Source organism: Podarcis bocagei, assembly GCF_964188305.1.
Source record: "Podarcis bocagei genome assembly, chromosome: 2".
NCBI classification, from domain to species: Eukaryota; Metazoa; Chordata; class Lepidosauria; order Squamata; family Lacertidae; genus Podarcis; species Podarcis bocagei.
The window spans coordinates 43,197,634-43,222,213 of record NC_138126.1 but is presented as its reverse complement, the minus strand read 5'-3'; the positions used below and the strand labels follow the sequence as shown (position 1 = coordinate 43,222,213).

Here is a 24,580-nt window from a genome sequence, read left to right as displayed (position 1 = left end):
GGAAGCGGAGGTGACCGTCGTCGACGAGAGCAGGGAGGAAGAACCGGAAGACTTCAGATGGAGGCCCGCCACGGGAAGCGACCGATATCCGACGTTCGTCCCTTTGCAACAGCAGCCCCCAGCTCCAGCACCGGAAGGAGGGGAGGGGGGAATGGGGGGCTTCGAGGGGGGGATGGATGTCAGGGGTTTAGGAGCAGAGGCACGGGCAAGGGAGGAAACAGAGAGCGAAGGGGAGGAGGCAGAAGAAAAGATGAGTGATGACGACGACCCGAGATCTCCTAGTCTTTCCAGTGAATCAGAGGATTCACAGAAAGGAGCACCAGTGGCCAGGGCAAGGGGGGAGTCAAGGGGGGCACCCCAGGAAGATAGAGCCAGAAGGGACTCAGGGGGGAGCAGCTGGAAATCGGGACCAGCGTCACCGCCAGGAAGCAGGGAAGAGGAAGGGAGCCAGGGGGGAAGCGCTGGCAGCTCACCACAGGAGGGAGGGCATGAGTCAGGAGTGGCCACACCTCCATCGGGGAGCGAAGAAACGGTTAAGAGGAAGGTGGAAGGTTGGGCGCGCGCGCCAAGTTCAAATGCAGAGGAAGGCGGCGCAGTAAGCAGCCCCGAAAGGGAACCAGGTCCTAAAGCCCGGCGCAAGGAGGCAGGAGGGTCCGGGTCAGCGTCAGAAGAATCCCGGAAAGAGGAGGCCCCGGGGGGTAGAGGGACCCAGAGGAGGACAGTCAGGCGGAAAAGGTGGAGCAAAGCTAGGATATTAAGCTGGTGCTCACGGGGCGGAGACTCAGACGGAGCTTCGCCGATCTAGCTACTAGACGTAGAGTTTGCGCGCAGCAGCGTGAGAATGGAAACTGTAATTCAATAAAGACTTTTACTTAATGATCGCTGGCTAGCGTGATCCTCTGTGAGCTAGGATCTTCAAGCAGCTCTGACAGTTACGTATTGGTCTTAGAATGCTCCTGTAATTGCTGTGCTTGAACATACGTGGGAATACATGATATTCTGTTAGGGTAGGTTTGTTTCCTACCAAACCATGAATGCTTGTAATTTACAGTGCAGACCTATGCATGTTTGTTAGCAGGCAAGTCCAATGGTGCTTTCTCCAGCTTACATTTACCTGTAATTGTAGCCAGCCATAGGTTGATATGGAAGCTGTGCACTTATGCAAACACAAGTGAATGTTTATACAAATAAGGGATAGTGTGAATAAGTGATCCTGTGGTGGAAAATGCATCAGGCAACTCATTCTAGTATTTTCCAAATTTTACCTGTGTGGCATATTATGTTTTTTAAAATAATAATAATAATAATGGAGCAATGGAACATACAAGCAGGAGGTTTACGGCACAATCCTACACATATCTACTTGGAAGTAAGGACCACTGAGTTCAAGGTGTGTATAAGATTGCAAATCTGAAACCTATTTGTATCTACAGCTGTCCATACATTATAGCAACCATCTTCCATGCAAATAGGGAAGTGCGGAAGGTATCTGGCATCCTAGCAGGTGATGAAAAGCCAGTGTTGCAAACTGAACAATGTTCCCGTAACCCCAAAAATCAAGTCTAGGCTATGCATCATTCTGCATATGTGTGTTAATTCTTGCATGAGCTTTTGAACAGAGACATACAATAAGATGATTATGATTCTACTCTTTTTTTTCTTAGATGGATTGAAGCCATGGAGGAAGCATCTGTATTATAGCAGTTATCAACCAAGTGGACTTTGAATGAACACATTTATATTTGCAACAGCACCCTTCTGTTGGAAGAAACTGTATATATCCCTATGTGGCTAAACACACAGGAGAGAACTTGTATAAGACTATTTTGTTCCTTCCTCAAGCTTATTCCCTTACAGGTGGAAACCTTTAAAACAAGGAATATTTATGGTCCTTTTTTCTATCTCTGCAAGTTCAAGTTCATCCTTCGCTGTACTCCACTCCCATATAATACAGTTGCATATTTTCAAGATTTAGAATAAATGTATGCATTATTTCAAAAAGATACGCTTAGTCACTCATAGCAACTGGTTCAGTCCTATTTACTTAGAGAGTATCATCAGCTTGTTTCTCTGTCAGCCATGAAGCTGAAGTATGGTGTCCTAAATTTTATTCAGATTACAGCTTCTTATCTAAAGAATTCTGGACTGACATACCACTAATCCATTTACAGTGCCTGGGTGAAACTGTGTCATGCTTATTGGAATTCCTGCCAAAGAAAATGTGCGTAAACCACACAATGGTAAACCATTTCAATGGTAAGGAACAAAAAGGTTAATTCAACTTGACATTTACATAGATGGTGGTAAGTCTTCTTTCTTACCTGTTTCAATCTAGTGTCAGCAGCACTTAACTCCAAAGGCAGAAAAACATTTAACTGTTTTGGTGGCAAGATAAGGAAAGCTGGGAGAAATATTCCATTCAGTTTACACCAGCTCTACTCCGGTACTCAGGCTGCACCCACACCATACAATGAAAGCACTCTTGCACCACTTTGATGGCTGTGGCTTCCCCCCAAGGATCCTGGGAAGTGTAGTTTGAGAATTGGGAACTGTGGCTTACTGAAGGGTCTTGTAACAACCCTTTGCCCATAGTTGCTGGGTTTCTTTGGGGGAAGCCATGACTATTACAGTGGTGCAGGAGTACTTTAAACATATGAGTGGCAATCTCTTACATCCCCATCTTCAATGCATGAAGGTCTTAAGACACAAACCTGTTGTATGTGCATAGGCTCCTTGGCCAAGTTAGAACCCTGATCACGTAAAACATCTAGGAACCTACAAGCCTAAAGCAGGCTCCCTGCTTAAGACCTTTCCTGCAATGTGTAGGGTGGGGGAAAGCAGCAAGCACAAGAGAAGGGGCAACCGCTGTTCATATGATGGCAACCATGTGCATCTGAGTGCCTTAGTGGGGCTATTGCTTCATCCAAGGAAATATACGCAACTACACTCTTTAATTGTGCCACTCACTTCAAGAATGGTGGCTGGTATTCCACTGTATTCTGCCAACGGAGCAAATGTAAGCATACTGTGGCCATTGCCACTAATGCTTCCTTGTCTAGCAAAGGATTACGAAGATGTAGCAGCCATTACACCTCACAGTGTATCTCCAGTGGGTGCACATACTCATACTGCTCCATGGGTTTGCAAGCTACCTTGAATCAGGCTCTGACGGGAAGTATTTAAATAGGCAATGTGGTATAATGGTTAGCATATTGCACTAGGACCAGGATTCAAAATCCCACTCAGGCATGATGCTCACCATCTTTCTTAGCCTCACCTATCTCACAGGGTTGTTGTGAGGATAAAACAGGGGGGGGGGGGAGAGAAGCATATACGCCACCTTCAGCTCCCTGGAGGAAAAGGGGGGTATAAATATAACAAGAAATTAAGTAAATGAAAATGTAAGTGGATTTCACACAATGTAGCAGCTGGTTATCGGAATGAGATACTGTCTCCCTCAATGCTCACTTGCAAATCTGGGCTTTGGTTCATTCTTTCAATCAGAGTGCATCAGTAGGTGATGGTAGCAGGACCCACAGAAGAGGCTGATGTGATGTCATAAAGAAGTCAGGTAATAGGGCCAGTAACACAAATAAACATCTCCACACTGCTTTTAAAAAAGCCTAGAGAAGCATTTTAGAACTCCAGTGGCAGAGCATACGAAAACTGGATTGCTCTTTAAAGGGCTTTTATGAGGATGGGCCTCATTTTTAAGCCACTGAGACTACCAGAGCGAAGCCATGTTTTAGGTATGGTACCCATTGATCCAAAGGGTTTGTGCACTATTTTGCTTGAAAAGCTGTGTTTTGTACCCAAGTAATGGAGAGGGGAAGGCATAGTATTGCACTAAAGTGACATAGCCTAATGCTGCATTACCAAATAACTGTTTAGGTTGGGGATTTTAAATATTGTGTTAATCAAATATCATAATCCATGTGGATATTGCAATGTCAATACTAACAGTTCCACCATAGACCAATACACTGCTGCACATTTCTGTGCCAAACCTTTATCCCAAATGCTTATTTTGAGATCTTCTAGGCAAGCAAATCCGAGTAGGACTGGTACCTTAGTGGCAGTCTTTGTGACACACAGCATCAGTATATTGTTGTATCTTTCAGCAAAACAGATTTTCATTCATTTTTAAAGTTGCCTTCAAAAATTTCAGGTGTACAGTAAAATACATTTTTGTTAAATAATAATAATAAATAATAACCTTAGTATTTATATTATGTTCTCTGACCTGACCTCCTAATTAGACTTTTGACTGGGTTTGAGCTTCCCCCATTTGTATAAAGGTTCACACCAATTCAAACACACAATTATTTGTTGTGTTTCTATAATCTATGTGTCTTAGGGGAGGGAACAAACACAGTAGCATGGATTTGTTACTTCACTATCAAGTTTTCTATTTCATAAAGCAGATAGTATATAAAAATGAATTATGAAAACACAACTTTCACATTACCTTCAAATAAGTTAACGTTCAGTCACATTTCCGGTTTCAAATTTGGATTTGCTAAAATCATACTATTATGAAGTGGAGGCGCAGAAGGGGAAAAAATTGCACTGACAGGAACAGAATGTTAAATGCCAAATGTAACACACTAACAGTGCAACCCTGTCTACTCAGAACTAAACCAGTTCAGTGGGATTGACTCCCAGGTTAAGACTGCAACTTACTTGGGTAATAAGCCCTATTGAACTTAGTGGGGCTTACTTCTGAGTAGACAGATATAGGATTGCACTGTAAGTAACTAAATGTTTTTGCTTTGGTTTTTTTTTTTTTTTTATATGCACTACAGAATAACAGTATTATGATATTTTGGTGCTAGCATTTAACTACTGTTGTATGAAGTCCGCAGAAGAACAAACACCTACTCAAATTTCATTGTAAAAATACAGTAATTATTTAGTTCTTGTTTTAAGAAACATGGAAAAATAAAATGAGGAAATACCAGGTCCCTAGGAATTTGTTGCCATTTCTTCTTGGTTTGGAAATTAGTATTTACATAAATTAATCCTGAACCTATAAAATTGGCAGATACTCTTTGCAATGAATTCTAAACTTCCCAGTGAAAATACCCTTTCTCTCTTCTTTTGGACCGGGGGCATTTAGCCAACCAACACCCTGCATGTATGCATGCTCCACTATGCCTGAATTACCAGGAGCAAGAGACTCAGCCTAGCTAGACAAGAAATCTATAGCTGTATATAAATAAAAGGCTGTATATAAATAAAAAGCTTAACTTATTTCTGCATTACAAATGTTGGTTTGCTGTGGTGGCACTCTCCATCTACCTAATGAGAAAGCCACAATACTGTCTAGCAAATGGGCACTGGACTGATTGGTCATGCATGCCTTTGCTGCCAATATTGCTGTAATTGCTGTGTGCAGATTGGTATAAGCTTAAGTCTAAAATATCAGGGATCCAACATTGCCTGGAAAAGAGGAGATAGGATAGTCATCTTCAAATATCTAAAGGGCTGTCACATGGGAAGATGGAGCAAGCTTATTTTCTCCTGCTCTGGAGACTAGGCTGCATACCAATGGCTTCAAGTTACCAGAAAGGAGATTCCAACTAACATCAGGAAGAACCTTCCGATGGCAAGAGCTGTTTGGCAGTGGAACAGACTCCCTTGGAAGGGGGTGGACTCTCCTTCATTGAATGTTTTAAAGCAGAGGTTGGATGGCCATCTGTCATGGATGCTTTAATTGAGATTCCTGCATTGCAAGGGGTTGGACTAGATGACCCTTGGGATCCCGTTCAACCGTACAATTCTATGATTCTATGTGTATTCTGTATATATTTCAAAGGGTTGGTTTTAGCATAAAACATCCTTAATATGAGACTACTATCAGCAGCAGCTTGTATGATTTGGGCTGCTATATAGTACAGGTAATTTGCAACTTCTGCACATTTAACTTGTGTGCATTCAGCTTTATGAACTTAGCAATTTGAAATAAAGGGGGAGGGCATAAACACTGGCATCGGGGGGGGGGAACCTTTGGCAATTCCATCCGCCACTGAACCAAATGAATGTCTTTTGACTATATGTGATTTTGTCTTTATGTGTTCTCCCCAGAACATGACCCCTGGGCAAGTTGAGATGCCTGTATTCATAGACATGGACACAAAAAGCTCACCACTTGAATGAGCCCTATCCTGTTGAATGTCTCTCCATGCATTGTGGCTATTTATCATCATTATTCATTGTTTATTATTTCATAAAATTTACATGCCGCTTGATTGTAAAAACAAACCTCAAAGCAGTTTACAAAAGATAAAACAGTAGAATCAAGAAAAAAATTACAACTGTACTTTAAAACATACAAAAGTTAAAATATTAAAATAGTTCTGGGTCTCTAAACAGGAATGTTTTTAGCAGGTGCCAAAAAGAGAACAGTGAAGGTGCCTGCTAAAACACATTTAATGCATGTTCTTATAGCTCTCTCAACCACCCCACACTATATTTGCAAATTACTATAGGAAACAGGATCAATATTTCATCTCTAAATCAGCCATGCATAAGCCAGAATTAGTTATCAAGAGGCATTTTTATACTTGTAGGATCCTCTACCATGAAGAGCTGTTTAAACATCTTTTGAAAGTTTTATAAAGCACAGCTCAACCAGTTGGAAGTACTGTAATCATGCAACCAGTTGTCTGTCTGGTGTGAATCACACCACACAAATCAGGTATGTTATATGCCCTTTACTTCCATGATTATGTTCTCCCTTAAAAGCCCTCAGCACACCATGTGCATGCACCATAGGCAGTCTACAGAGCTTTTCATTTGTGCCAACCTCTGGTGACACAAAGGCCAAACAGGCTATTGTTTGGATTTTTAATGTGTTTCACATTGTCCTGTTTTTACTACATCCAATATAACAACTTGAACTGCTTCAGTCAGTTATCATCTTGACATAAATTCAATCCAACACCCAGATTTAGACAAAAATGCAACTTTGTGGTTGCTTGACATGGGGTAAGGAGCTTTTTCAGCTAGAGCAGCCCTCTTTGGCAACCCTCTGGGAGCTGCATCCAGTGCTCATGCACCACACAAATCACACACATATAAGTGTATGCACACACCACACACATGTACACACATTCGCCTCCAGGCAATGGAGCTTGAAAACATTATTTCAACTTTTTTCCAGCCTAACTGCTGGCAGGAAGGTATTCTTCCTGGATAATGAAGCTGGGGAGGGTGGGTTAACCATTCCCTTTCCCCTACAACAATGAGGCTTGAAAAAGTTTCATTCTGCTGGAAGAGAGGACTTATTGGTTTCAGAACAGTCCTAAACCAGTAGAATGAAACTCACTGATAAATTCTAGTTCAGCAATTTCACACCTGAGTGTCCCTTTACTGTTCTTTTGTTGGAGAATGGTGACTTGAGATCAGTGGCAGAGGGTCTTGGGACACTGAAATGTTGCAATATCTGAATATTGCCATCTTTTATATCAATTTTTATGCCCATGTTTTCTTTCAGAGACTAACTTGTTTGTCATAGGTAGGGAGCAGAAAGGCATTGTTGGCAGGTTATGGCCTATATCAACTTGGACACAAGCAGGTGAATGAGCTAATAGTGTAGCAGATATTATCCGAGGGAAACAATGCTGGCATTTGTTTCTATTTGGTGGCCTATCTTTGCTGCAGAATATCAATTTTAGAATAGAGTGCTGTCTGTAAGAAGTCTCCTTGCAGTGGGTTCTTGGTTTCTAGGATAATTGTTTGATATCTTGGCTTAATAACAATCCATCATTTGCCAAGTTCAGGAACAGCAACAAACTTATGTCTGTACATAACAAGAATGGAAACATAAATTATCCTTGTGAGCTAGGTGGAGGGAGGGATGTTCTCTTGAAGAGAATACACACAAGCAGCCCTCAGATTAGGCTCTGTTTGAACTCCAAGAATACTAGTTTTCTAGAAAAAGCATAAAGCTTGGCAATTTTCAACTCCATGGGTAGATCAGATCTATTGAGAATGTTATCAGAGAAGTAAGGCTTTTTTTAAAAAAATTATAACCTCATGCCATTTATCATGTATCTATTTTGAAGGGCCTATATTACAGCAAATATAATTTAAAAATCAATCATTCACAGAAATGTTATGTTAGGACAACACAACCCCACAACATAAAATAAATTTTAGGTGGAAAAAGGCATGTACACAAAACTTTCCAAAGAAAGCAATAGAGAGAAATAGGTAATATAGGGAAACATTTTCCCCATTGTTAGAATTCTGTGGTATCCACTACTAGATTTTAAAACTTAAAACTTGTTTATTCAAAATTTACATCAGAAATCACAATGCATGCCTCTCACCTACTGATAGACAGGAAAGAGGCAGGACGCTAACGATAATTTCTATAGATATGCCACTTAGGAAACCACTTTACAGATTGACAGATAAAGACCGCATAGCCAAGCACAAATCTTAGGTGCCCTCTTAAATGTCCTGGTAGCCACACCTCTGAATGCTCTCAAAACTTATATTAAGCAGCTTACTAAATGGGTCTCTCCTTAGTTTTGCAAAAAAAGCATTTAAAAAAGTTTCAGACACAGTAAAAAACATGGCAGTACTTTTAATGGGTCCATCTAAGATGCAGAAAACTTCAGCTGATCCAAAATGGGGCAAGCTTGTTTACCGGGACTGGCCAATACAATCAACCTATTACTTTGCCATCTGTACAGGCTTACAGTCAGTTTCCAGGCCCAATTTAAAGCCCTGCTGTTAACTTTTAAAGGTCTAAGCCAGCACTTCCCAACTGGTGGTCCGGGGACTGTAGGGGGTCCGTGGCACCATTCACACAACAAAAAGCACCACAGAGATATCGAGCTTTTCAAAAGTCCCTGGCTTTGGCTTTTGAAAAACACGGGGACTGTCGTACTTGGGAACCACTGCTCTAAGCAATGCTCGAGGGCAGGATACCTGAAGAGATTACCTCTCGCATGCCTGAGATCAGGATGCCCCTGAGGGGAACGTCTGCCCCTTGAGAGGCCGCATTCAAACAGACGCGAGATACCCTTGGCGAGGATGGCGGGGGCGCCGCCCGGCGGGTTAAGGCTCTTCCGCCTGCGGCGTCGGGGTTCCAGGAGGCGCGCGAGAATGAGCTCTGCCCGGAGTCCGTTACCCCGGTTTGCAAAGCGCAGGCCGCGCGCATGGAACCCGGACGCCGCCAGTTGCACCTTAAGGATCGCAGAGCTGGAATGGCAGGGGGGGGGGGGGAGAGAATGAAGCTGTGTGGGATGGGACAGGAGGCACGCGGGCGCTCGAAGCCGCCGCCACCACAGGTAGCCCCTCCCTCTTCTCTGCCGCTTCCCCAGCTCCGGCCCCGCCTCATTAGGCGGAGGGGGTGGCAGTGGGGGGAAGAGATGGAGGGGGCCGCGGCCGGCGTAATGCTAGGAAGAGGAAACGAGGGGACGCTCCCAGGCGGCAGAGGCGGCGGCAGCGGCGCCCGGCGGGGTCACGAACTCTGACCTTTCGGCACAAGACTCCCGTTCACCCCCCCCCGCCCAGAAAACAACAATAATAATAACAACAGAGCGGCTCTCCTTTCCTCCCCCCCTCTCTGCTCCGTGCAGGGCAAGACGTTAACCCCTCCGGTGCCGCTGCCTCCGCCTGCCTTTATTCCCCCCCCTCACCGGGCCCGCAAGGTGGGGGGGCAACCCAGGCCTGGCCAGAGACCCGTTGCGAGGCAGCCACCGCCGGGCTTGCTTGGCGCCAAACCCTGAGGTAAATGAGCTTCCTTATTCTAGCGGGTCGCGGCGCGCTTCGGGCTCGGAGGGGCGACGGCTCTTTCGAGGCGGAGAGGGAGGCGGGCGGGCGGGGTGGGGGTGTGCCGGCGGAGATCGGCGGGCTTCGGGCGCTGCGCCGTTTCCTTTCCCGGGGTCTGCCGTGGCCGCGATGCCGCGAAAACTGCACCGGCTCCGAGTGAGGGAGAAAAGAAGATGGAGTCTGAGCGGGCGGAGGCAGTGGCTTGAACCCGACCCTTTTACCTTTGCCACCGGGAGGGCGGAGGGGAGGGGGCGGCGGGTATTTTGCATACGGGGCAGCCCGTCGCCATCTTAAGCGGACTCTTCCCCCCACCCTACTACCACCACCCGCTTCTCTCCCGCTCTGGGCTGCCGCTTGCCACGCTCTGGGTGCCCGCGACCGGGCCCGACCAGTTACGGGCGAAGGAACGTTAGGGAAGGCGGGGAGACTAATGGCGGAGCTTTTGGACTTGGCTACCTGCCAACTCCGCCATCTTGTGCTTCAAGTGCCTTTTTCTCCTTATCTCTCCTTCCCCCCCCCCCCCGCAACTTTAATTGGGGGGCGGAGGGGGGAAGTGGCCTGAAGGGCGGTCGCATTGGCCAATTATACCCGTTGTGGCGGTGGGAGGGCGGGCTTTCCTTTCCGCTGGCGACGAGAGCCGATTGGTTGGGCCGGGAGAATGCGCGAAAAGGGGTTCTGTGGAGGGTGACGCTCGTCAAATCTTTCGTTCCTGCCATCGTAGTTCCTGGCTGAATTAATCCTCATTTTTCACAAAAACGTTGAACAACAGTATCCTGTGGGAACGCAAGGTTTAGGAATGTTTCTCTTCCCTTTAGCAAATTCAAGAACACCGTTTTAATTGCGTGTCAGAGCTCAGACTGCAATCGTAATCTCGCTTACCTACGAGCAAGCGCCACTGAATTCAGCTGGACTTGCTTCTGAGTAGGATTGTGCTCTTAGCCTGTCCCCACTAACAGAAATTTACCAAATTTTGCATCTGTGTTTCTGGAATGTATAAATTGTCACAACCAGAAGCCTGTGATGTACTTTGTTGCAAAGGTAACCCGTCACTAGTTTAAAGACAGGTCAACCCAGGCTGGCAATATTTAGCAGGAGGGATCCGGTCACCGGACATTTGGGTTTGCACAATTAAAGTGGATTAAAACTCTCGGACACAACAAATGCACTTTTAAAACCCTCATTTTTTGCAGTTAGAAAAGTGACATGGAGATGCACTAAGAAGTGTGGGGTAAATTGTTGATGTGTAACCTCACAAGGAAATCAGAATGAAGACTCGTACTGTACATCTTAAAACTTTCCAGCAAACAAACCTGAACAACTGCTTAATGAATAAACCTTTCTTACAAATAAACTGTAATCAAATGAGGATGAATGCTCAGTAAACAGATCATCTTGAGGAGCTCATGGGCCACAACTATAGACTGAATGTGCTTTATTCCTTTAACCCAGGTGTAGCCAACATAGTTTCCTCCATATAACTCCCATCAGCCCCAGCCAGTATGGGAGTGTTGGTCCAGCAATATCTGGGGGTACAACATTGGCTATCCCTACTTCAACCAAATGTAATTTGTAATTTTAGATCATTACTATTACAGTGGTACCTCAGGTTACATACGCTTCAGGTTACAGACTCCGCTAACCCAGAAATATTACCTCGGGTTAATAACTTTGCTTTAGGATGAGAACAGAAATCGTGCGGAGCGGCAGCAGCAGGAGGCCCCATTAGCTAAAGTGGTGCTTCAGGTTAAGAACAGTTTCAGGTTAAGTACGGGCCTCCGGAACGAATTAAGTACTTAGCCTGAGGTACCACTGTACTATAATTTGTTTCCTAGTTCCATTAGTGATGACACTACTAGGGTTGCCATATTTCAGAATGTATGTGAACTGCCCTGGGTGTAGGGCAGTATATAAATGTATAGGGTGGTATATAAATAAATTCAATAAATAAACAAATAAAATAAATGAGCTTTTTAAAGGGAAAATAGCTCTTAGTCCTGCTGGACCCATTTCTCCCTGTTGCATTGCCTAGATGGAATGATAGCAAGAGAAGAAGAATGTGACTGTTTCTTCAGATTATGGTTGCTCTATTTTGTTTGCATCCTTTCTCTCTGGGGTGATGGGGAGAATTTGGTCCAACTCCTTGCCAGCACAGCTGCTGCAGGGAGGATTATACCAAGAGAATGTGCACAAGAAGATGTGGTGATGGTCACCAATCTACATTATTAAGCTGCTGTCCTGTGCCACCTGTCCATCTTGCACTACACCTCTTCTTCGGTGGGAGGTGGTTGTGTTGCTTTAATCACTCCTGGCAACAACATAGCACAGTGGAAGAGGACGTCCTAAAGAGGTGGTGGCGGCTACAATTCAGCAATGGTCACCGCACTGGTGCTTTGGCATCTGTAGGAAATAGATTTGGAGAGAGGATTGGCCTTTAGCTAGTATTCATATATAAATGTTAGTTCCCATTCTACTTTTGGAATACTTTGTCACTTAAGAGTGACCAAACTCAGGTGCACCTCTTTACTCTTCTGTCTAAATGAGTGGCTGCCATTCATTCCTATCTCTCCCTGTAGCACACAGCTTCAGCATGTTTTGTGTCAGTTCACGCATGGTGGTGAAGTCTAGAATAACCAACCTATGTGAACTTAATCTGCATCCTTCAGTCCTTTCCAGGATCGCCTGGAACATGCAACAGTTTAGTGACAGGTGTGGGTCCTTGGTAAGCAGAATAATGTGAAAAAGGTTCACTGTGTATGATGCAGAAAAGTGTGTTGTGCCTGCCTCCATGGAATCCTGTAATATACAGGCCTGTGTTCTGGCTTTCTTTCCTCTTTACAAAGTACAATGATAGGCATTTTCTTAGTTGCTTTATAATAAGTGAAATCCTAAGATAATTTGCAATTTCAGTAGTGTGAAAAGATCTGGAAATCAGCTTGTTCTTTTAGCTCTATATAGTTAAGTCACTTTATAGTTCCCATTATCCCACCAAAAACAGTTGGATACACCTGCATTTCCTCAAAGCTATGTGAAAGCAAGAAGTGTTCAGTCCTCTGTTGCAGTAAGCATGGAAGCTAGGAAGCATAGTTTCTTTGGCCTTGCTAAGCAGCTAGTGAAGGCTTGCAAAAGCAGATAATGACTACTACTGGTTGTTTCTTTCTGAACTAAGTGGAGATGGTTATTTCATGAAAGTGGCAAATGTTTTCTTATTTCATTAATCTGATAAAATTAACCCTATTTCACAAACTGAACACAGGATTTGGTTATTTCACAATAACCAACAATATTAATGCCTATTCAAAGGTGCTTAGATTTTGGTTGGGAGGAAAGCTCTGAATGAGCTGGGAGATACTCAATGGACAAGATAATATTTCTAAACAGATGTGAGTGTCTCCCATGGTGGCATGAGCTGTGAATTTGTCAGGGGTCTGTCTCTTGCTTGGCATAAGAGACATATCTGCAGTGTGTGAAGAACTTGAAAGAGATGAGGGGCCTCTCCATGTTGTGCTCATCCACAAATACAGTTACTAATAAGAGATTCCTGGTCCTTTTGGCAACCTGGTGATGGCATATATGGAGCTCAGTACCTCTTTTATTTTTAAAAATGTTATTTTTACTTTTTTCATGAATAAAGCAATTTAATGATTGTAACATAATATCACTGTTTTATAATGAAACGTTTGAAACTGTGTTCAGTAGTATCACGGGGGTGTATACTGTACTATATTTAATTGTTCTTAGTAATAAAATGGCAAAAGCTTTAATTTTTCTGTTGCTGATAGAAGTTATTGGCATCTCTCCAAAAAGGTTCTCTAATGATCCTCCTTCACCATGACAACCAATATGGAGGTGCTGGCTCAGCAGATAGTGGAGACACAGCAGGTGGCTGAGGTGAGTGAAGGATGATATTACAGTAACTCTTGACTGGTTTTTAAAAAGAAAATATAATTGTCTATTGTTTACAGATGGTCAGATCTAAAGTGGATTTTTTTCATAAAATGCTGGTTATTCCCCTTGAAAATATAAAGCGATATTTTTCAATCCCCATGTTTTGTACTGAACTTCATTTGTATATAACAAAATGTCCACCAGGAGAGCAGAGGGTAATGCCCTTCTCCACCTTCTAATGACAGCTTGTCATACAGTGCTGCTAGGTGAAAAAAATGTGGGGCCGCACTTAATTCTGCAGCCATCCCCCTATATCCTGCATATTCCTAGCAGCCTGGCTGAAGGGCCTAGATGAGACCTGCAGGCATGTGCAAGTCTTTGAACATGTCCAGTGTGGCTTCTGCTGCTTCATCCATATAGATATTTCTTATGCTTTTAAGCAGATCTATTTGCTGTTAGGTAAAGGTAATGGACTCCTGACCATTAGGTCCAGTTGTGACCGACTCTGGGGTTACGGCGCTCATCTCGCTTTATTGGCTGAGGGAACTGGCGTACAGCTTCCGGATCATGGGGCCAGTATGACTGAGCCACTTCTGGCGAACCAGAGCAGCGCACGGAAATGCCGTTTACCTTCCCGCCTTGCTGTTAGCTGTGAACTAATCTATGTTTTTCTGATTAGTCTAATCTCATATCATCCACTTGTACCGTCCCAGCCAACACATTTTTTATTTCCGCACCAGGCTTCTAACTTATAATAACATACAGGAACTGCTTACAGAATGGGTGTTAAGTGATTGTGTATTTCTGTCAAGGAGGTCATAGATTATGCTGTTGATAAGTAGTTGCCCATTGTCTGTTTTAAACCTGCATTGTAGGGTTCTATTTCATTTATGCATCCTTTGCATACAGTAAGCTCTCAACTTATGTGGGGGTTATGTTCTGGGGATCGTGCCTAAAGCCAACATTGTGTATAGTCAAAACCCATTAGGTTCAATGGTGGGTAGGATTGCCAAAGTCATTTTCCCTGGCACCCTGCCCCATTTATTTATTTATGCGTGCCATGCACATAAAGCTGAATGCGCACAAGTTAAATGTGTGTAGGTTGTGGGCTTACTCTATCTCTTTAAAATGGCCAGGAGCCTTCTCACCATCATCATCTAGTGAAAATACTGTGTTCATTTTTCTCAGATTTAAATCCAGTGACCATATCTTAAGGCTAGATGACTGTTTATTAACAAAGATTATATCCCAGTTTTTTAAAATCTGCATTTGAAATTAAGGTTTGTTAAAATTTAATGAAATGTTCCTTGAAGTAACATTGTTCAACTAGTTTCCTCTGTTGCACAATATAGTTATTGTAGTCCTTTGTTTTGTCAGTAGCATTGCAACATCTACTTTTTACATTTGGGTTTTCTGTCTTGTGTTTAACACTGTCATGTACAGCAGTGCATTTGTTGTTTCTACGTTTTTACTCTTCAATATCACTAGCCAAGCTGTCCAGTTAACTGAGTTAATTCTGAAATAGTCTTCAGTTCAGAATAACCAAATACATCTATATACATTATTTTTTCTAGTTACAAATAGGTAGCCGTGTTGGTCTGCCATAGTCAAAATAAAAAAATTCCTTCCAGTAGCACCTTAAAGACCAACTAAGTTAGTTCTTGGTATGAGCTTTCGTGTGCATGCACACTTCTTCAGATACACACTGTGTATCTGAATACACAGTATTCAGATAATAATAATAATAATAATAATAATAATAATAATAATAATAATAATAATATCTTTATTGTCATTGTCCCCTCTCGGGGACAACGAAATACACACTTCTGAAGTGTGTATTCAGATACACACTTCTTCAGATACACTGTGTATCTGAAGAAGTGTGCATGCACACGAAAGCTCATACCAAGAACTAACTTAGTTGGTCTTTAAGGTGCTACTGGAAGGAATTTTTTTATTTTGATTATTTTTTCTGATTAGCAAAATGCCCATGAAATTATTGGAATGTATGTTATATTTTCTTATTTGCATTACTGGAGGAGACTGACGTTGAGTGGGCACTAGGACACCACCAGGTGAATGATGTTGTATTCCATTCATTTGAAGAGAAAGAAAATGTTAACCTTTAGGGTGAGAACAGATTTATCTACTTACTCCTCATGTAACAAGGACCCTCTATTCCTAGGTGAAATATTGTACTCAAACCTCTATATATCCCATGCCTAAAGAGGCAACATATATTGGCTTCACATAGTCTGCCATTATTTGTGGTTACCATACTCCTCTTTCTTCCCTTGAGTCCTCTGGCACACATAGAAAAATCAGGGGAGTGGTCTCAGTGCTTTGGTCTTTGGAAAGGGCATGAGCAGTGAGAATCTTTGTTATCAAGTTAAAATATGGAGCCAGAAGCCAAACGCTTCTCTCCCCTGAATCTTCTGTTTAATCCAGAGTGCGGAAGAGGGGCAAGAGATTGGTTTCTCAGTTGGCACAGTGAAATACACCCCTTGAAAATGTGCAGGGAACTTGGAGTTTTGCGTTGAGCATGTGGGAGAGGGATTGTCACCAATGGTGACCTATGACTTTTCCCTTCCTGTCAGTTTCCAAACTATGCCTATCCTAACTACCAGTAAGGTGCTTGAAAATAGGAAGGCGGACAGACTCAGGTACAGTGGTGCCTCGCAAGACGAAAAGAATCCGTTCTGTGATTCTCTTCGTCTAGCGCTTTTTTCGTCTTGCGAAGCAAGCCCATTGACGGATTAGCGCTTTTAGCGGCTGATCGGATCAGCTGATAAGCGGCTTAGCGGCTTAGAAAAAGGGGGGGAAAGGGAAGAAAACCAGCAGGAACTCACAAGACATTGTCGTCTTGCGAAGCAAGCCTATAGGAAATTCATTTTGCGAAGCACCTCCAAAACGGAAAACTCTTTCGTCTGGCGGGTTTTCCGTCTTGCGAGGCATTCGTCTGGCGGGGCACCACTGTACAAATGAGCATAAACATTATGTGGATTGGAGTTTTGCTCGGAAAGGATGGTATTGTTAGCTGCTGAAGTAGTTGGTCTAATAATACAGTAAATCACCCAGTGCTGGGGGGAAGCATTGCAGTTCAGCACAAAGCATGTCACTGAAAATGCCATCTTTAATTTAACCACTTTCTGAACAATAATAACCTGACACAATGCATAAATTTATGCAGTGAAAGTATATTGCATATAATTTTTTGTAATGTCATGGTTTCAGCACTTTAAAAAAGCTGAATCAACATAATGTGGTCCCCGCCCACCTTTTCAGAAGTTTCTGTGATTTTCGGAAATTTTAGTGTGTTGTGTTAATTTACAAGACTTATAGTTATCTAGTTGTTGTTGTTGTTGTTGTTGTTGTTGCTCCTCCAGAGAATTAAAATGGTAGCCTTAATTCTTCTAACACATACCATGAAATTAATGGATTTATCATTATGTGCAATAAAACTGATTCCAGCGCAAAATATTTGATGGGTGCACAAGAATGTAGTGTTTGTTTAGCTATATTAAGTTAATGAACTGTAAAGATAAAATAAGTCCCATAGGGAACAAAATAGTTTCCTTTTTTCATTTTACTGGTCTGAAAATTATTCAAGAGCTGGACAAATTATTTTCTCTTGAATTTTGCTACTTTGTAGTTTTTATTGAGCAGTAGTAGTTGGGCACAGGGGAGACAAAGAGAAGGAAAAGCTTTGTAACCTGGGTACATCTCCCCCAGTGAAATTAATTGTATTATTAGACAAACTGCTTCAGCAGCTGGCAAAACAGCAGGAACACGTCGATTCTGCTTCCTTGGTTACAGGGAGTGATAGTGTACTTGACCTTCAGAGGAGCAGGGTCATAGAGAGGGCATTTTTAAACAATTCTGTCTGGTTTTGTGATTGGAATCTTTATAAATGGAGCTCGGATACAAACATTTGGGAACAGACTAAAACTGATCTCTTCGTTTCTCTTCGATTGTTTTGGCCAAAGATCTTTGCTGAAGAAAAATGTAAATAAAGCTGCAGAAGGATTTGACACTGTAAGTACTAGAGTCTGTACAGTATCAAGCGAGAGGCTCCAGGAAGCAAATGATTCAAAGGTTATTGAAGATGGGAGTGTTGTTATTTTTAAGAAGAAACATTTATGTTAAATGTATAGTCCGTTCACTTTGCTTATCTAATCCTTGTAAATGTTTTAACTTAACAGCAATTTTAACTAAGAGTATATTGCTAATACTGCTCCTAGTTTAAATTGATTTAAAATTCAGAATATTCTAATTTCACAGTAATGGCCATTTATCTGGAAGCTGACTTCTAATTAATAGTTTGAATAATTAGCACTACTTGTTATCTTTAGATAGTATGTACAGTATTTTAGCACAGAATTTTAATCCACAGTTTATAGCAGTTTCTACAACAAGCGTATTAAGATTTAGTTTGTATTTCCTGATAAACTAGAATATACTGCCTTTTGCTCAACAAAAATTAAGGGTTATTACAGGTTAAAATTTCAGAGTAGGAATAAATCTGATACCAAGTAAACTGTTTATCTACCTATTGCCAAATGCTGCAGATGACTAACCTTTTTCTGACCTGTGTATAAAGGTGAGATTTTAAAGAGAAACCGATGGGTACTGACTGTAATAGTTGTAGAACTACAGATATATAGGATTCAAAATAAATTAGTTAGAACATGTTGGGTAGCTTTAAAAGTGGAGTTAAATATTTAAAGTTAAATGTCCTTTTTTTTTTTTTACATAGTGCAGCATCTTCTCAACATTTGCTATATTTTGTCAGTGTCAAAAATGCAAAGTTAGCTTTTAAACAGAAAGCTCTTGCATTGTGCTTTTGAACTTTCAGCATATGTTCGTTCCTTATGGATAACAATAGCATTCTGCGAGTCTTATACCATTTTATTGTGTGGGTGATAGCTAATGTTAGTCATACACAGAGTAACATTGATTACTGGGGGCCTGTTCTGAGTATGACATTACTGGATATCACCTGTTTATGTACATAGCTGGTCTGTTTCATCTAAGATCTGTAGGCAGTACAGCACCAAGGACCAAGCTGAGGAGCTGCAAACCACTTGTATATTTCATTTGTGTTTACCTAATTAACACATTTTGCATAAAATTTTAATATGGTGGCTTTGTGTGCTTTCCCCATGATACTCCCTGTAGCTGTAAGACTACAAGTGACATTCTGAGGATATTTTTCTTGGGAAATAATAATTAGTTAATTGTGTTCTTAATGTAAAAAATAATTAGTAATCAGATAACGTTGTTGCATGTGTTTCATATTAAAATATCATTCCTTTGTATTTATGCACTGTTTAATTACAATAGTCTCAATGTGGTGTAAAAGGAACACAATGCTATATAAATAAACATTGGTTAAAACTATAAAAATAAAATTAATTCAGAATACCTTCCAGGTACAAAAAGAAAAGCCTCCAGTAGGCACTGGAAGTTCAGAAGGGAGGTAACCTGTCTTACCTCAGTTGGAAGGGAGTTCCATAAAATGGGACCACAATTCTGAATGCATGGCTGCTGGTAGATACAAGCTGTGTATAAAAGCCATGGTGAATCACTGGCAGTGACTCCCCCAAAGATCTTAGTGGTGTCTTCAAGAAATAACGGATCAGGTGGTCCTTGAGGTATCCTGGACCCAAGGTATTAAGGGCATTGTAAATTAACACAAGAACCTTGAGCCTGGATAGGGATTGTTTTGTCTTTACATGCTTTTTGTTCTGTAGAATTTATATTTGCTTAAGGGAACAATTGTGAACGTAAGAATTTCTGTTTGTCTTGTGTGTGAAAGGACACTGAGCAAGATCACTTATTTGATGACAAGTGGCCAGAACTTTCTGTTTGGTTGACTGCTAGATGCATATTTCGAATTTGCAAAATAATAGCTACAAAATGCTTTATATTGTCATATTTGTAAGACATGTCTGTCTGAGGAGTCTCTCTGTGCCTCTCTCTCATTCTTTCTTTTGCCCTAGATTCTCTTACATAGAAAAAATGGTTCTTTCACAATGGCTCGGTTCAGATGCAGTACCAAGTTGTTGTTTGGCATTATATACACTAGTCTTGGTCTTGCATGCTCCCTTCTCCTTATGCTATCCCCGACTTTGGCTGCAGTCCTATCTATACCCACTTCTTTGGGAATAAACCTCATTGAACTCAATGAGATTTACTCCTGCATACACCTGTACAGGAGTGTGCTATTGGTCATGACAAACTATAGTTTGCCGTGAACATCTGAACTAAGCAGGCAATGGAAAGAATCTGAGCATGCTGTGGAGGAGGGAGTGTATGATTCTGAGGCTCAATTACTTTCGTATGGTGAAAGAAAGCAGGCTGCAACTACAGATGGGTGAAGGGTTGGACCCGTCACTGATGCCAGAAGCTACATTTACCAGTGGCTTGTTTGCACAACCTAAGCAATAACCCTTAGTATCCATTTTTTCTTTCTCCCATAAAAGTGAATGACTTCCATTAGTGCCTAGCAGAGCAGGAGTAAACTGCTGCAATTGCACACCAATGTGATGGTGAATGGCCTGTCCTCCACTGACAGGGATCCCATAGAGAGGTCTTTCATACACACATCTCAGGTATCACTCAAATATTTGACTTTTTCTATGCCTGCCCCACATTATACTTATGCTTCTATTTTAAATTAAGACAAAAATTAACAACTGCATACTGAACTCTTTTTATTTAACCCCCCCCCCTTAATATCCTGCCTATGGTGGCTCACAAACATCAGTTAAGGCAATATACAGTTTATAGAAGAATTAAACAAGTGAACAAAATAGCAGCTAAATTCATAGAAGGCAGAAAGAAAGAAACTAAATCAAACTAAAAATACAGCAAAACAAAAATTTGCAGCACACCAAAACACTGGTAAAAATGGGGCAGTGTGAGCCTCCTGGAACTGGGAGTTGCACAGCCCAGCTGTGCAGTTGAAAAGGCCCCTCTCATGCCCTGACCACTTAGTCTTCAGTGGCAATTGGATGCAAAGCAGGGCCTCTGATGAATATGGCAAGCAGGCTCATGTATCCTGGTTTCAACCATTGGGGGCACAGGTGGGGAATCCCTGGCCCCTTTTCAATCTCGCCCATTTCCAACAAGGAAATTATGCTTGTGGAGGATCATTTGCACAAAAGGGCCTTTCCCCACTAAATTGCTGCAAACAGGGATTTCGTGGGTAGCAGTTGAGGAGCAATGGGTTAATCCTCCCTTTTCCACACTGTGCTACTCCATCCTCAGCCAAGTGATAACCAGCACTTTGAATTGTGCTCAGAAATGAACTGGTACTCCATGCTGATTGAACAGTATGAAAAGTATTTGTTCTGAAAAACGGGCCCGCAACAAAACTCTGGCTTCCAAATTTTGTATAAGCTGAAGTTCCTGAATAGTTTTCAGAAGCAACTTTCTATAGAGTTTATGTGACCAACGTTAGATCTGCTTTTTACAGAAAAGGGCACAGTTGGTACATCTCCTGAAGGGCCCTCTTTTCCACATCCAATTAGTAGTCCTGAGAGGCTGTTGAAGAGGCTACCAAAAAAATCTAGTACTGAAACAAAAAAATCTAGTACTGTACGGATACAAAAATTATCCTAATGGAGCCAGGCTAATTCAGGCAACATTTCCTGCCATCAAACTAGTTCTTCCTTGTTGTATATGGTAACAGCCCCACCGAAATCCTCTGAGGCAAGGCGGGCAAGCTGAGCAACTGGATTGTAATGGAAGCAGTCTTCCCTTGCTGGCAGTTGCCAGGCAGCAGGTCCTCTGAGGCAAAGGACCAAATAAACAAATCAAAATGCAGATAACTCAGATTTATAACCCAGGTCATAGGTGTGTAATTGCAAGAAAAAAGAGGTAGATTTCAGTGACAAAAACACGCCAACCTGTAAGGTGCAGTGGCTGTGTTTGCATGTCACACACTGATTTAGCAAAACTTGCACAAGCAGGAAGAAGCATAGTTCTAAGTTGCATTGTTTTGAATTTGACCATATTTAGCTTGTGGGGTGGAGAGAATAACTGGGGGAGGGAAGGAGTGTTGTCCCTGTCAATCTTCTGAGAGGGAGGCTTCAAGTCCTTGTTCCTTTCCCTGCTGGACTCTATAGTGTTAAAAGGGACAGAGTTAAGGCTGACTTCCAGCCCTGAACCTAAGCATTTTATAGCTATATAAGGTGAGCAGGATGTTTCTGGAAACTGGTAGCCATTTTCCTTCCACCACTCCTAATACCTCCCCATATTGTGGTGGGAGGAGGATTTCTTTTAATGCCACAACACACATTCATGAAAACCTAATCCCCACCTTCAGAGTCCTATAAGCTGTTTGCATCTCAACCTGGCCAATTCCTCCTCCCATTCCTTTTCTTTTTTTCGCCTCAGCTGACAACATCCATATGCCATTCGAATGAGCTCAGGGTTCTGGGAAGAAGTAAACATAGACCATTTAGGCTGCTGGTGTATTATCTGGAGAATCAGAATAATGTTTTATATAATTCTACATACTCAAGGAGCCCCCTGAGTATGCAGAACCATTGTTGTTATTTTTATATGCCCCAATTCATTGCCAAAAGGATAGTCACTGAACCACCCAAGTTCAGTATTAGAAGAAACAAGTGCATTTGCAACACAGTGCTGCAATCTATCCTTACCTCCTAAGTGGAGTGCTGCTGTCCTGGGCTCCATATACAGCCAGGAACAAGAGTCTTGCAGTCCTCTTCAGGTCTCTTGGGCAAGGGGCTCAGGGGTAGGAAAGGGCCTCCTCAAGGCCGCCTCCAAATACTCCATATACAGGGCTGCCTGCTCCAAATCTGAACCTCCATTTTCTTTCCTCTTCTCCCACAAACAACTGATGTTCCAACATTCTGTGTCTTAACTGCTTCCAGTCTCAGTAACTTCTGGTTCCGTTGGTCCTCCCTTCTCCCCCTTCTGTTGATACAAACTGTTGTTTGCATTTTGTAACCTTGCAGACATTTTTGTTACTTCAAATAAATAGACAAACAAACTTCTGCTTATCCAGGAAGCCCTCATCTAGAAACCACTCCTTTATTTTTAAATGACCCTATTTCATTTTCAGGCACTCGAGCGTCTGAGTTCACTGTTACAGAGTGTGATCATGATGATTCAATATTTGGTTGGTTGTAGAAGGAAACTTCTAACTTTCCTTTCAAAAATGGAAATGTCTGTGAATGTTTTTTTTTTTTAATGCCCAGACAATCAGTACTACCCCATACTTAATTTTGTATATGATTTCTGGTGATCAGTGCAACACTTACTACCTTAACACTAGACAAGTAGCATCTTATCTATAGTCCTAAACTGGGGCATCCGATTTCATGGCTGATCATCCTGTTAGAGGAAGTGTTAGTCCTTTGGGTATGGGAGTATTAGTGAATTGTTTCAGATAAACATTTCCTGCTGGAAGTACTTAGTATTTGAGTTTTAACCATTTTCACAATTGTGTTTGCCATGCATTAAATCAGTTTTTAAATTATTCAATATAGGTGCAAACCGTACAGACAACATTATCTGAATCTCCAGTGATGACCAGCCCTTCCCAACGCATCCAGATAATCTCCACAGATTCTTCAGTAGCTTCACCACAGCGCATTCAGGTATAAGGGTTTTCCCACCTGTGAATTTGGTTATATCATCTGACTTTTCTCTCTAGCTGCTAAAACTGTATTTTCAATCATAATTTTAAAAGAATCATAGTAGGAAGGGATCTTGAGGGTCATCTAGTCCAATCTCAGCTGAAGCATCCATGACAGATAGCCATCCAACCTCTGCTTATAAACCTCCAGTGAAGGTCCACCACCTTCCAAAGGACTCGGTTCCACTGTTGAACAGCTTTCACCATCAGAAAGTTCTTCCTGATATTTAATCTGAATCTCATTTTTTGTAACTTGAAACCATTGTTTCGGGTCCTAGTCTCTGGAACAGGAAAAAACAAGCTTACTCCAGCTTCCATGTGACAGCCCTTTAGATATTTGAAGATGGCTATCATGCCTCCTATTCCAGCTGAGCATACAATTCTCTCAGCCGTTCCTCATAAAGGCTTGGTTTCCAGACTTTGATCATCTTGGTCGCCCTCCTCTACACTTGTTACGGCTTGTCAATATCCTTCTTAAATTGTAGTGTCCAGAACTGGACAAAGTTTTCTAGATGTGGTCTGACCAAGGCAGAAGTGTGTGTTACTATGACTTCCGTTGATCTGGAGCTAGACTTCTGTTGAAGCAACCTAGAATAGCATTAGCCTTTTATTTTGCTGCTGCATCACACTGTTGACTTGTGTTAGGCTTGTGGTCTACTAAGACCCGTAGATTCTTTTCACATGGCAAGCCAGGTGTCCCCTATTTTTGTGCAGCTGGTTCTTTCTACCTAAGTGCAGAACCTTACATTTGTCCATATTGGAATTAATTTTGTTTGTTTGGGCCCAGTTATCCAATCTGTTGAGGTCATCTTGAATTCCAATTCTGTCTTCTGTAGCATTTGCTACCCCTCCCAGTTTGGTGTCATCTGCAAATTTGATGAACATCCCCTCAATTCCTTCATCCAAGTCATTTATAAAGACGTTGAACAACAATGGGCCCAGGACAGAATCCTGTGGCTCCCACTTGTTATTTTTTTCCAGGATGATGAGAAGCCATCAGTGAGTATTCTTTGGGTTTGGTCAGTTAACCAACTACAAATCCACCTAACAGTAATCTTGTCCAGCCCACATTTTATCAGCTTCTCCACAAGAATATCATGGGGGACTTTGTCAAATGTCTTCAGTTTAGCTTTGAGGTCTTTAACAGTTATGTCACTGTTGTTGTTTCCCCGCCCCTACATTTTTTACCCAAATGCTCTCAATCCGCCTTGCATGTGCCAAGTCATGGAT

At 42.1% G+C, this 24,580-nt stretch overlaps 2 protein-coding genes across 12 annotated transcripts in view; both read left to right on the top strand.

Moving 5' to 3' along the window:
* Window positions 1-4,972, top strand: part of FGD5 (FYVE, RhoGEF and PH domain containing 5) — a 151,136-nt gene extending 146,164 nt beyond the window's left edge. For all 5 annotated transcript variants that reach the window (XM_081183943.1, XM_081183944.1, XM_081183942.1 and 2 more), the window contains 2 exons: window positions 1,665-3,292; window positions 3,357-4,972. In XM_081183943.1, the coding sequence (XP_081040069.1) occupies window positions 1,665-1,701 (37 nt within the window). In that variant the 3' untranslated portion in view covers window positions 1,702-3,292; window positions 3,357-4,972. The remainder of the gene's footprint in view (window positions 1-1,664; window positions 3,293-3,356) is intronic.
* A 4,278-nt stretch (window positions 4,973-9,250) lies between these two features.
* The window catches only part of NR2C2 (nuclear receptor subfamily 2 group C member 2), a 35,532-nt gene continuing 20,202 nt past the window's right edge, over window positions 9,251-24,580 (top strand). For 5 of the 7 annotated variants that reach the window (XM_081184166.1, XM_081184165.1, XM_081184163.1 and 2 more), the window contains exons 1-3: window positions 9,251-9,747; window positions 13,594-13,677; window positions 23,202-23,312. In XM_081184166.1, coding sequence (XP_081040292.1) covers window positions 13,618-13,677; window positions 23,202-23,312 — 171 coding nt within the window. In that variant the 5' untranslated portion in view covers window positions 9,251-9,747; window positions 13,594-13,617. Of the gene's footprint in view, window positions 9,748-13,593; window positions 13,678-17,605; window positions 17,713-23,201; window positions 23,313-24,580 lie in introns of those variants that run through there. The other 2 variants (XM_081184164.1, XM_081184169.1) reach the window with 2 other exon arrangements.